The sequence below is a fragment of the Ceratotherium simum genome, chromosome 14 (assembly GCF_057802395.1).
Source record: "Ceratotherium simum simum isolate JZ-2026a chromosome 14, ASM5780239v1, whole genome shotgun sequence".
Lineage (NCBI taxonomy): Eukaryota > Metazoa > Chordata > Mammalia > Perissodactyla > Rhinocerotidae > Ceratotherium > Ceratotherium simum.
Window position 1 is genome coordinate 13,235,449 of NC_141913.1, and position 14,179 is coordinate 13,249,627.

Consider the following 14,179-nt stretch of genomic DNA (forward strand, 5'->3'; position numbering starts at 1 on the left):
TCCCCCTTACTAATGAATCCTCAAATGTTTTAGAAACATGCCTCGATGAAAGGAGAACAGGTTGTTAACAATGGCCACAAACCACCCCTCTCCCTCATCTTTTTAGTCTCCCATTTATACCTGTGATGGCACAGGTAAGAGCCAGAGCCCCTAAACCCAAGCTCTTCAGTACACTGAGTACCAGCCCAATCCTGGCTCTACTGATGTCTGGGGAGGACAAATAAAGCACAGATGTTGCAACTCTATCTATAGAAACTCTGTTTACTTTAAAAAGAAAGAAACGAGTAGATATAGATATACAGAATCACCTATGTAAATAAGACACGAATAGACATACACACACAGGAGAGCAGAAAATGATCAAAAAGTATACACCAATATGTCCATCAAAAAGTTGTAAGAATTTGTGATTTGTCCTTTCTGAGTCTTTAAAGTTTTTTACAATAAGGATGTATTGCATTTTTAACCAGAAAAGCAATGAAAGATATTTTTACAGCCTTTTTTCTGAGTCATTGGAACAATACAGGCCATTTCTTCCATATGAAGAACCAAGTCCATGCTGGGGTGTCTGATGTGAGTATGTGAGTTCAGGGAAGGGTGCTGTTTCCTCTGCTTTCTCCATTTTCATGGATGAATATACTTCCTGATTTGCCTGAGACAGTTTGGGTTTATGACTGTTGTCCTGGAGAAATTATTACCAGCACTGTCTTTCATTCTCAAAAGTGTCCCGGTTTGGATAATATGCTATAATCAATCTATATTTTCCTCTACATTTTTTACATGTGAAATGATTTAAACTCCCCCACCCTATGCCCAATGGTTTTCATAACAACTTACCTGCATTCTAACAGGACTTCCCCAGCACATTCTACAACGATATGTTTAGAAATCTAAAAAGTGTAAAACCTACCGGCCCTTCAAAAATTTCCTTGTCATTAAATATGAAGTTGACTTTGGCGTTGCCAGACAGCTTGTCAGCCTGCATCCAAAACCGGACCTGGCCTTTCTCCAAAATTTCAACTGCCAACTCTGATTTAATTGGGACAGCTATGAAAAATAAAAATAAAAATAGTATTTATATTGGTAACCAATTGTATTGATGTAGGTTTTTCCAACAAGTGAGAAAACACACAATGGAAATGACAATGTAGCACCTTGCTTCTCACAAAGCCGAGAGGCAGTGAGAGTGCTGTAGGGAAAGCTTGATATCGAGGAACCGAAGACCTGGGTTCTAATTCTGACCGTCACTTTGGGGAAGTCCTTTGCCTTCTCTGAGTCATAGATGTCTCAATTGTAAAAACGAGGAAGATGAACTTATCTCCAGGGGTCTTGCAGCTAACTTTTGTGACTCTCTGCTATGGCTTTGGTTAGGTTTATTTAGGGACAATAACGAAGTGTGAGGAAAAGAGCCTTGGGCTGGCCCCAGGAGAGCTGGAGCCTACTCTAATGTCAGCTACTAACAAATTGTGTGATATTAAGCAGGTCACTTCACATATATGGGCCTCATTTGACTTGTTTATGAATGAACGGAACTGAACGTCCTAATTGGCCAAGATATTTTCCAGCTCTGACATTCTACGATCTTCATTACTTCAAAACATTTGGGAAGGAGTTAAATTTCATCTTTTTCAACAATTTAACTCACTTTGTAGGTTCTTTAAAATGTTTTTAAAAATGAATTTTAAAAAAGAATTAATTTTGATCATATATGCAAGATGAACTAGATTGTCACTTAAACCCCATTCATCCCACTGACACACCAGTTCATTTAAGTTCTTAGACCATGCAAAATTTTTCAAAGACAAATAAGCAAGTGACTATGGAGAAGGTATATTAAATATAGCAAGGCCTGCCTCACAAAGAAAGTGAAGGAACCATATGATATCTCTGATTTACACCTGTATCACTTAAGCTGTCTGAGTCTGAGTGAAATTTTAAAAGTTGGCTGACATCTCTCAAAACCAGTTTCTATATTTCTTGTAACTTTAAAAAGTTCTCTACAAAGGTTCTTCCAACCAATGGTTCTGTATCAGAGGTGGCTCCAGGGCATACTCTCTAGAAAAGCATGGTCGTTTCCCAAAGTTTAGTAGTCCTTCACTTCCTTTAGGGGAAATCATCATCCTTTGCTTTCTCTAAACTCTTCTTAAACCTATCTCAAAATTTTAGCATATGCTACATTTTAAATTATAAGCTCCCCAAACTTGTACCAAATGTGCATTAATATTTCTTTGCATTTATCTTAAAACTACCCTTTCCAAGCTTTAAGAAATGCCTTTCATTTGCACTGTTCTGTATTCACTATAAAACTCAGTTATAGAGTCATTCCAATGCAGAACTAAAGGAGGTTCAGACATCATCTACTGAGGGGTGTCCCGTGGTGGACAGAAGATGGGCTCTGATGTCACACCATGATCTTTGACAGCTATCTCCTCCTGAAACCTGTGTTTCTCACTTGCTAACACGGATATTATCTGCCTCCAAAGCCACTAAGAAGAGTGAATATAGTCCCAGAATACACTAATACATTGTGAATAATAACCAGTGCTCAAGAAAGGTTAGTTGTCTTCCTCCCCTAAATACACTGATGACAAAACTGAACACCAGGAAAGGTTAGTAACGTATCTTGGTAGGAGAGCTGAGACCAGGGTTATTCCCTCTATTCTGTGTTCCTCTTGGTCCCAGCTGTCTGTTCTGAAGAACACTAGTGGTTTTCCAGTGTGAGCATGTCTGAGTAAAGCAGATCATGGACAGACCCCAGGGTGGTAAGAGCACAGGCTAAGCTTTCTCCCTATAGGACGCTCCTGCTTGCTACAACTAAGTCTTGAGGGGAGTGGAAAGTAGAATCTCTTCTAGAAAAGTCTGGGGACCTCATTCTGGGGAATCTAATACATGAGTGATGCAGTTACCTAAAAGGTCCAGAGTGGTGGTGGAGGGGGAAGGGCACGCCCTCCTGGAAGCTTCCAGCTGCCTTAATGTTCAGTGTCCTCTCTGAGTAACAGGAACATTGTCTGGGGAACTCTGCCCACCAGGAATCACCACAGAGGGCATGGTGACAAATAGCAGGTGCACACACAGAAACAGCCCATGCCCTGGTTAGTGTCAGACCATTTGGGCTTAACCTTAGGTACCAGTTGTGTACATCTGGTCTGGTTATTTAACCTTTCTGGGCTTCACATTCTTCATCTCTAAAATTAAATCACCATAGTACTGACCCTTTTAAGATCATTGTGGAGTTTAAATAATACATTCCATTTAAGCACCCTATAAATAGCCTGTCATATAATAAGTGCTCTATAAATTTGGCTATTAATATTTTGGTACCTCTTTCCTCCTCCAATTGCTTCAACAACATCGTATAACTACCAGTTGTAAATGTAATATATTGACACCTAAGAGGACATACCAAATAGATATAATTTATGTATATGTGCTGTATATATCTGCATACACAGAGTGTATGTATACAAGTGGGATAATAACCAATGTCTATAAATGAAGAGATATGCAGGATGTTGACAATTCCAAAGTATACCTCCCATCATCCTCCCAAAAATACCTTGAGATCTTGAGAGAATATATATATATATATATTCAAATAAGCTGCCTTTCTACACTGCAATTTAGTATCAATACTGGCAAGACAGGCTAGGTTATTTTCTATTTTTAGCTTAATGTATTTTTATTTTTTCCTTCTTCTCAGCCCTAAATTTCCTTAGGCTCTTTTTTCTGGCAGTTAATTTGCTCCAGCAAAATATGTTATTTGTAGGTTTAAGGCATATGTTTAGTGGTTTTCAAAATATTTTTGAAAACAGCTTAAAATAGAAGGATTTACTGTGCCAAGGGATAAAGGAACACTATACTCTTTATTACATTTGGTAAGAAATGAGACCATTTAAAACCTTACAAAATCTCAAAAAAATGACTTAATTATGTGTCAACATTTACTAAGAGGAAGTGGGTATAAATTGAGAAATTAGACATGCTACTTTGACCTTATCATCATATCTCTGAAAATATTCATGAGTGACCTGGCTGATCTGGAGCTATAATGTTTAAAATGCTGCTTCAATGGGCTAACGAAAGCTCCTTTGGGTTAGGAGATTTAATACTCGCATGTCAGAGTTTTTAACATATTCCCTGGTTCTCTCTGTGCCCACTCAAACACCACACCAGGTCTCTGATACAAGGGCACCTGAGTTTGCTGCTTCCCTGTCTCCTAGAACCAATAATTAGAGTGCTTATGCCTATGAAAAATAAAACATCTCAGCATAAATGACAGCGACATCAGGCAATTACTATCTCCAAGTCCACACGATCATTGAACTTCAGGGAGGCTTGGGCACCTCCAACTCAACAGTAACACCCCATTTTCTCTCATTTCCATCCCTTAAGCTAAATGCAAATGTTTTTTGGACCAGCTGTTGCCTAGAGACTTTGTCAATGTTTATTGTCTGACTAACTAGATTAGTGGATGCTGCTGTTTCTTTCCATTTCTACCAATGTTCAAGAGTAAACAGTGCGAACATTAATGGGGTCTGCCTCTCTATTCGGGCTCTGGCTGTGTTCAGCACAGGACCCTCTCCTCCACCCCCTACTTCACAGCCCTGGGACCACGAAGGGAGAACATCCTGTATGGCTTGCAGACAGCTCTTCCGCAAGTGGGTTTTTCTAGGATCACTGTTCTGTTTCAATTAATATTTATATTTTTCCTGAAGAGTTCAAGGATCAACCAATACCATATTAATTATCTCTTACAGCACCTCTATATGGTAGGTGCTATAAACTAATACAACAGCCATTTCTAGAAAAGAAACCAAGGCACAGGGAAATTGAAATGAGTTGCCCAGATTCAAGGAGTGGGTCAAAAATACAGAACAAGGAAAGTCTAGGCCAAACCTCTACCTTTCATACAATTAAAAAAAAAAAAAAAACTTTTAAGACACAGGGTATTCCTTTTCTAGTTCTGTGGTGAATAAGCATACAGACGAGAAATAGTTCTCCCTGGACTTCAGAAAGTTTGCACATTCACACTCCATAGGCCCCCCACTGTGATGCTTGGCTGGACAAAGTTGGTTTTGAGAACATTACAGTTGAGGCCAACAGTCACTAATACTCAGCCTCACGATCAAACAAGCATTCCTTGGGAATGGAAGAGAAGTCAGGCAATTGGTTCTAGAGCAGTGTTCGTTTTTTAATCACAGCCTCTGTTAAGAATTTCAGGAAAGCTATAGACCCTTCTCCCTAGAAAAATGCACATGTACAAACATACAAAGTTTTGCCTATAGTCTAGGTTCAGGGTATAGTTTCCTGGGTTCCTGAAACTCCTGTATTAGTGAAGGAGTTACATTTTAGGGATTAAGGAGTGAAAAAAAATTTCTTATTTAAAAGAATGAGTATATATTATCACTTCCTATTTGTTTTCTCAACTCTAGGGTATAACTTTCTGGACAATCCACTACTTTGGCCAATAGGCAGCAATGGCAAGAGATCTTATCAGGCCAGTGGAACTTTCTGAGTGTCACTTCAGACTTCTTTCTCTTTTCTTAGGTGTCAACTGTGAAATTTAATCTTTTATGTGGAAAGTGCTTTATTGAAGGGTTTATAGATACTTCAGAGAAATTCTTTTTTTGACCAAGGCATCTTTACCTTATTTTCCAGGAATTTAAAATGGTAGGTAATATCTTCAGATTGTCTTTATTTAGAGGTATGATTCTTCTAAGTGCTAACATTAAATTACTTGGTAAGAGATTCGTTTGCCTAAAAGACTTACAAATTAATGTATCCAGAAGATATGTGTGTGTGTGTGTGTGTGTGTGTGTATGTGATTCCAAAATATGTAGGCAAAAAGTGAAGAACTTAATTACTCAGCTGTTATGCCTATGTAACCTGACACCTCTCTATGTAACCGAGCGTGGGATATATTTTCTATGTTGGTATTCTTTGTGTCTCTTGAAAACAACGGCAACAATAAAAGCAGCACTTCTAGAAAGTGCATCTGTAGCTACCAGTGTGTGTTCCATTACACGTTCTCAAGAGCCTCTTCTAATCCTGACAGAATTGTTGTCATCTGACCTATTCCAGAAGTTGCCACCTAGTAGGATTGCTAAACTCTGTGAACCTATTGTGGACACTTACTGGGGAACTTGTGTTCTTGGCTGAGAGCAAGTAAACGTTTCAACTCTGTAGGGAGAAAAAGAGAAGAATTAAACCTTAAGCTACTAAAACAAAAGTCATTTGATCCTAGAGAATCATTGAGAAATCAAAGCAGCATTAGACTTGTGAATGAATTGATTTTAAACTTACCTTCCTCATCGATCAAGTAGCTTGATGCTATTCCATCAGTGTCTGTTACATCGCAGGAGTACATGCCCAAGTCTTCCGTCCCAAGGTCTTTGAAGGTCATTTTCGTCCTTTAGAACAGAATATTTTTATAAGAAATGAAGCTGTGTGGGGTCTGTGGACCTGTGTCCTGCCCTGTCTCTAGGCATTTGCACATGCTACACCCTTCGTCGGGAGCACTTGCTCCTATGCCCCTTGCTGATCTAATGCCTACTCATTCTTGCTGTTTCTGGGAAGACTTTCCTGACCTCCTCCTAGGGGGTGATGGTGATGGGAGAGGGGAGCTGGTACAAACCTCCCACCCTCAAGCTTTGTTACATATCAATACACTTCTCAAATAAAGATATTTTTAGCTGATCAGCCCTTGCTGGGGAGCCTGAAAATTTTTTTCCCCACAAGGCAGAACTTGCTGTTGGCAATTCCAGGCGCCTTGTTTATGTCATCCCCTGCACTTCCCTTTTTTGAGGTTATCATACTGCACTGGTATTGTATTTCATTATCTATATGACTCCACTGTGTGCCTTTAGGGACAAGACTGCTTGGTCTAGTTCACTGTGTTTTCTAACTTTGGTGAGTCATACTGCTAGTTAGTGTCAAAGATCAGCCAAACATTTAAATGTTAGTCAAGTGCACAAACTGGAAGAAAAATTTATAGTTTGATTGTCTTTTCTTTGACCAAATTTATGTTTTACTTCAAGGACTTTACAGCATAGTGACAGCAAAACGTCTTTTAATTATATCCAGTATTTCCTTGACATTTTCCAACAAAATTACTATTTATTTCTTTTATTTTTGAAATATACCGAGCTTCTTTGTAATAGAAATAATACTTAGGAATATTTTGCTTTACTAAATATAATCCAGTATGGTTGGCAGTATAAAGATATAAAGCTTGATAAGTAAGGCAAAGTGAAAAGAAAACTCAGAATCTTGGGGCTAAAAGGAAGCAATAGATCATAAAATTAATCCCCTTCACTCTCTCCCATTTTACAGAAAAAGAAATCCGAAGTCCATGGAAGTTGAAAGCTGTCCCAGGTCATACAGCCAGCTCCTGGTAGAGCTGGGACTACAACTCATCTATCCTGTGCTTCCAATTTAGAGTTCTTTCTAGGGCATTATTGCGTCACTCAGAAGTGGTCGTGAAAAGAGAAGAATAGAGTGTACCTAATCCATTTAATTTACCATAACTTGACGCAGCAAGTAGCAAGTTCTTCCTCATTCCCTCCCCATAAGCACCCTCTCCATTACTTTAAGATTTCAAAATTTTGTAGAATAATGAGAATCATCTTTAAAGCTCACTTTTATGTCAATCAAAACTTTTTTAACATCATAAATAAGATAATATATGAGAAAGCACTCTAAGTGGAATAATGCGAAAAGTATTTTATAAGGATTGTTATTTTTTAAGGTTTATACCGGTTATTACTTTTCATATTACCAGATATAAAATACGTGTGATTTCATCCTCTTATACCAAGTATTTGAAATGGAAAGCAAACAGCTTACTTCATCCTCCTATCACAAAAAGGAAACCCATTATCATGATTGAAATAGTCCATACTTGTTGCCTTTGCTTTCAACTTCTAATCGTGGAGAGTCCTCAGTGGGTACATAATCTTTGGACCAGATGAACTCAGAATTTGGAGCCATCTGGTCACATTCAAAGTTCAAGGAAATGATTCCATCATCATCCACACTTACAACAACCTCTTTGGTTCCTAGAAAATCAAAAACAAGGCACTGATAGTTTCTGGTAAAAATCAACCAAGTAAGAATTCCCTACTTTGGACCTTGGAATCTTTTACTTTAGCTTTGAGCTTGTGCAAGGCAAAAGCCCCAATTTCTCACTATGACTGACAATCCTGCTCTACCATTCAACTTGTATACAGTAACATGGAATTAAATGAATGTGCCATGTTTCTTAGGTAAAGCCAACATCATGGACAGTATTGTTTATCCAGGGCTGAATAAAAATTAGTTGATGTGACTGATGATTCAGTTATGGGAGTGGGTTGATCATAAAACAGGGGGACAAGGCAGCCTTGGGAAAAAGGAAAACTGAATGGTCCTTATTAGGACTTAGTTCATGACTTGTACTTCAATAACACCTATATCCAACTAGTCATCAGGAAAGGAAAGAAAAGATTCTTTGATAAAGAAACCAAAGGGAATTGAAGAAAAGAGAGTAGACATAATAAGAATTGCCTATATTCACATGTTCAAGTTTGTAAATCATTTAAGAATGGAGAAATAGATGAAAATGTGTTCTGTTGATGAGGCAACCATAAACCGATCTAAAGATGCCTCTCTAGATTAGAACAACTGCAACCCAGAAACGACAGTTATTGAACCATATGGAAAGTTAAATGGAAATGAATTTCAAGAGATCCAGACATTTAAAGTAGATTGGTATTTAGGTTTTTGTTTTTTCTTTTGGTGAGGAAGATTAGCCTTGAGCTAACATCTATTGCCAATCCTCCTCTTTTTGCTGAGGAAGATGGGCTCTGAGCTAGCATCTGTGCCCATCTTCCTGTATTTTATGTGGGACGCCTGCCACAGCATGGCTTGATAAGTGGTGTGTAGGTCTGCGCCTGGGATCCGAACCTGCGAACCCTAGGCTACTGAAGCAGAGCGTGAGAAGTAAACCACCACACTACCGCGCCGGCCCCAGTATTTAGGTTTTTAAAAATAAAACAATTCAGTTAATGTTTTGAGTTCTTTTATTTTTGAGAGTTATAAAAAATTGCACCTGCATCTAAAATAGCAATTCAAAGCATTTGTACAGCATATAAAATGTTCACATCTACCTCTAAACCCAGTTGAAAGGTAAAATGCTCTGCTCAAATTGACACGCATTCAATTACCAGTCTAAAGTTGGTTTGTTTACATATATTAGGCAAAATATATTTAATCTCAGAAAGGTACAGCTTTATTTTTAAAAAAAGCATAAAAAAATCTTCCAATAGATACTGCCCAAGGCATTGAAATTCTTCTCTCTAGATTGTATTGTAAGAAGCCAGCACTCTGGCCTACTGTCCAATAAAACTTGTCAGGGGGAAAAAAATTGCAAAACTTCACTCAGGGGAAGGCCAAAAGAAAATGAGTGCTCAAATAGTGAGGGGTGACATGAGAGACTTGACTCCTAAGCCTGGCAGTTGATCTAAATTGTGTCCTTATTGATGGCAGTGTGTTCTTCAATTACAAACTTCCAAACAGTGATTTTTAACACATGGAAAGCAAAGAGAAGACTGGTTCTAGGAGATTTTTTAAATTACTTTTTTTAAGTCAAAGGGATATTTTCATATTTAGCATAAAATATCTATAAAAGGAAATAATGATCAAAGATTTAATTGTTCCTTAGGAGAAATGTCCACTGTGCATTACTTTTAAAGGGCCGTGTCTACTCCATTGGAAGTTGCAGACCAAGTTTTATTTCTATTCCCGATACCACATGACAAATCCTCACCATCCACTGTTGTATAACAGATAGTGAACAAGTGCTCTTATTAAAGCTAAAGAAGATGGAAGTTGACTAAACCTTTCTTGCTATTTGCATAATATCTACTTTGGAGTCATGACAGTTGTTCATATTAATCATTCATTGTCTTATCTGTAATGTCTTTTAAAAGGAAGTGAATCATTCATATGTTTGCTGTTTATTATGTTAGAGGTATGACTTAAGTTTACAGCAGAAAAAATATTGCTTAGGTTAAGAATCTTGATTTTTTTTTTTTTTTTGGTGAGGAAGATCAGCCTTGGGCTAACATCCGCCAATCCTCCTCTTTTTGCTGAGGAAGACTGGCCCTGGGCTAACATCCATGCCCATCTGCCTCCACTTTATATGGGACACCGCCACGGCATGGCTTGACAAGTGGTGCATTGGTGCACGCCAGGGATCCGAACCGGCGAACCCCAGGCCGCTGCAGCAGAGCGTGCGCACTTAACCGCTTGAGCCACTGGGCCAGCCCCTTGATTTTTTTACTAAAGTGAAAGATTTGACTTTTCTGCAAAGGAGTCACAAAACTGAAAGAATGTGAACAATATAATTAGCTTAGCATTTCTCTCAACTACATAGATAACCTTTGTGCTGTAACACTTCACCCATTTGGAACCTTGTCCCAAACCAAGAAGTAAGGAAAACAAGCCTCTCAGAGCCAGTGCTGACGTGACAAAGTCCACACACTAGTATTCCTGGATGCTCACTGGCGAATTCCATAGACCGCCGCTTGGAATGTATTTATACTTAGCTTGAGAGATTCTAACAAGCCTAGTTGGTTGGTTTCTCTCAATAGATTAAACCCAAAAAAGAGAGGGAAGTAAGAAGTTACTATCAACAGGCACACTGAGAATAAGGAAAATGACAGCAGGAGAGGAGGCGGAAAGCCAAAAAGCAGGCACAAAGACATTGCTTAGTAGAGGGACAGATGGCTTCTCACCCCATAAGACATCACTATTGTAACACCGTACAATAAATAAGGTTGATACTTATGCTGTGAGTCACAGAGAAAAAGGTAAATAAGATTAAGTACACTGCAGCCAAGAAGGCTGAAAAGTATGTACTGAAGAGTATAATCTATTTTATGGGAATTTTCATCAGAGTCTTAAAATGAAATTTCAAAGTATTGACGCTTTAGCAATAAATTCTCAGATAAATGAAACAACTGGGTATTTAAAACAATTTGTTCAGGTTTCTGAATTGCCAAATTTGGTCCCAAATCCATGCAACTTGGAGAATAGGAAAACCCTGTGTAGTTGCTGTTTCAATTGCCTTACTTACTGAAACAAGAATATAGAGCTGTCTCATTGAATTATTCTGGAAAACCGATTTTTGTAAAGTACTTGGAGAAAAAAAGATGTTATTTTTAAGTCCCAGGCAACATATGTGTTTCCACCTTAACCTATGAGTCTTACATCATTACCTTATAGCTGGGTTCTAAAGTAAGAAACATAATAATTTATACTTTTAGAAAAGAACGCGGTAGTTTTTTTGAAAGTCTTAGATTAAAATTTGTAATTTGAAATTAAATAATTGTCTGGAGAGACAAAATAAGAAGTAGGGATTAGATGTCATGTCAACTAGTGTCTGAGAGAGTTTTCCTCATCTGTGAAGCTTTCCCTGATTAATCGTGCCAAATCACCACATATCTGTAGACAATATCCGTAGTGGGTAGAAAAGAGAGGCATGAAGACTTCTTCCGTTTATGCACACATAATTGTGGCAATGATGGGTGCTATTGGTTGACTTATTCAAATAAAGGGAAAAAATAAAAAAAATAATTACAGCTATATTTGACACTTCAGTTTTAAAAATCAAATACTTATTAAGATGAGTATTTGATTAGATTTTCATTTTTCAAAAAGTTGCACTCGTTGTTTATTTTATCAAGAATAGGGTTAAATTCTACAAGGGCCGGGATTTATCTTCCATATTTATATGTGCCAGGGACTGGATTGAAAAAAACAGACGTTAAAGAAAAATGTCAGTTTAGAATTGAAATGTTTATTTTATTGGAACTTCTCTTATTAAAGCTGAAGCATAACACCCATGTTTTGATAAGCATATTTCTTCAGCTCCATAACAATTCCCATTAGAAAAAAACGTTTAGTCAAAATAATATTGCAAAGAAAAAATGCAGTTTAAACAATATCACCATGTAAATATGAGACAAGGTTATTGTCTTAAAATGATCAATGCAACAAGTTATAGCTTGTCCTCTATTTGTCACATGAATTACAATGCTGATGCTATCAGACTCTTTCAATATGGCTTTTCAAATTCAAAGACTTCTGTTACTGTTTAGTTTTAATTAATTTGTTAACATAGTTCTTTGAATAAGGGTGTTTTTAAAGAATGACTTAGTAGACCAAGTATTTTACAATAAGACCAAAATGGGAATTTGAATTGAAGTTGCCTCTGGAAAAAAAGTAGACTCTTCCTGCATTCTGGGTTTACAAATAGAGAAAAAGGTGTTTTTGGAAAATACTTTAAAGAACTTACTTAGGACAACAAAGAGTAAATGTGAGGAGTTTAAAACAAAAAGACATCTCTTGGAAAAGTTAAAAGTGGACAAAAAAATTAAAAAACAAGTTCAGAGTTTCTTATATCCGAAAAGGAAGGATACGTTGGATGGTAGATCTTTGTATAATAAAGCAAGTAAATACGTTAATCTGGAAGGGCCAGTTTTTCCACATATTAAAATCTAAGAGGAATTAATAGTGGAATTCCCTAAACAAAGGGGTCCTGTATACATAGTGGGTAAAAAATGCTATTGCAATTTTTTTTTTTTTTTTAAAGATTTTATTTATTTATTTTTCCCCCGAAGCCCCAGTACATAGTTGTGTGTCATAGCTGCACATCCTTCTAGTTGTTGTTGCTATTGCAATTTTACAAAAGATATATGATATTCAAATGGATGATTCTTTTTATAAATGCTCTAGGAAAACCAAGAGCAATGTAATGACAGCGTTTCTAACAGGCCCCAGGCTAGTCCACAGGACAGCGCCTGTGGAGATGAACGTGGTGCAGTGTCAGAGTGGGAAAGGTGTAGCTACAACATCCTCAGATTTTCTTTTTAGAATGTCCCACAGCCTAACTGAGTTTTTGCCAAGCACTGAGCTGCTGTCAATTCACCATTGAACTCATAAATGTCTAAAGAGCCACATTCTCTAAAGTTAATTAATGTATAATCAAAACGGTTCAGATACTTAATGGGCCGGCAGCAAGTGTGATGTTCTGCTGTCAAAGTAAAGGAATCCCTGCGGATATTCTCATCTGGATGAAAGGCCATCCACAGAGCTGTCCTGGGAAAGTGGGCCAAAATTTGTCAGGACTTAGATTTTTCTCAAAAAATGACCTTTGAATCTGCTCAAGAACATAAAGAATTCAGTTAAGGGCTGGCCCCGTGGCTTAGCGGTTAAGTGCGCGCGCTCTGCTGCTGGCGGCCCGGGTTCGGAACCTGGGCGCACACCGACGCGCCGCTTCTCTGGCCACGCTGGGGCCGCGTCCCACATGCAGCAGCGGGAGGGATGTGCAGCTGTGACATGCAACTATCTACTGGGGCTTTGGGGGAAAATAAATAAAATTAAAAAAAAAAACAGGATTCAGTTAAGAGCACAGAAGATTTGGCTATAGAAGATGAAAGAGATTATTTTGGTCTGACAAGGATTTAAGAAGAGTTGTCTCTAGTCATCTGCCTCAACCCTAAACAAATCCTTAATATGGACACAGAGAAATACTGGATTGCGTGGAATGACATTTTAATGGTCCCTACAGGCTTGCCACTACCCCCAGTACTGAGTGGGTTAAGGTATGGCCCAGAGCTAAAATGAACTATTTGGAAATTAACTTGGTCCCGCTTTTTTCTCCTCTCCAAAAGATGATTTTTTAAAAAAGGATGAAATTTAAAAGCTGAAATTAAATCACAGTAAACTGTTTATCTTCCCAGACATTTCATAATCTGATACGAGAATTCTTTCTCTTATAATTCAGTCTTTTACAACAGCATTAATAGATCACTTTTATAAGCTCTCATTATTTGTCCTTCTCCATGGTGCATGCACGTGTGCATGTGTGATGTTTAAAAAACTGGAGAGTGGGACAGAATGGAAGCAGATAGAAGTGAATTAATGTAATCAGTCACAGGTAATACTGAGCTCCTCTACGTTTAACACAAGGACTACTGGCTGACCCACCGCTTTGGTGTCTGCATCGTAGCCTCCACTGAGCCTCTCTGCCAGCTCACCCTTCATAGCCAGGGCGTTCATTATGAGATATCTGGAGTTAAGTGTACATGCTGTGGCTATAAAACAGAGTCACCTTCACTGGCCAAAACATGGAAGT

General features: G+C 38.0%; 1 protein-coding gene across 1 annotated transcript in view; it reads right to left on the bottom strand.

Moving 5' to 3' along the window:
- Positions 1 to 14,179, bottom strand: part of MYOM1 (myomesin 1) — a 137,899-nt gene that overhangs the window by 19,354 nt on the left and 104,366 nt on the right. Inside the window, exons 24-27 of the mRNA XM_004421019.3 lie at positions 7,901 to 8,057; positions 6,304 to 6,410; positions 6,136 to 6,180; positions 911 to 1,047 (exon numbers count right to left, since the gene is read on the bottom strand). Of these exons, the coding sequence (XP_004421076.2) occupies positions 911 to 1,047; positions 6,136 to 6,180; positions 6,304 to 6,410; positions 7,901 to 8,057 (446 nt within the window). The remainder of the gene's footprint in view (positions 1 to 910; positions 1,048 to 6,135; positions 6,181 to 6,303; positions 6,411 to 7,900; positions 8,058 to 14,179) is intronic.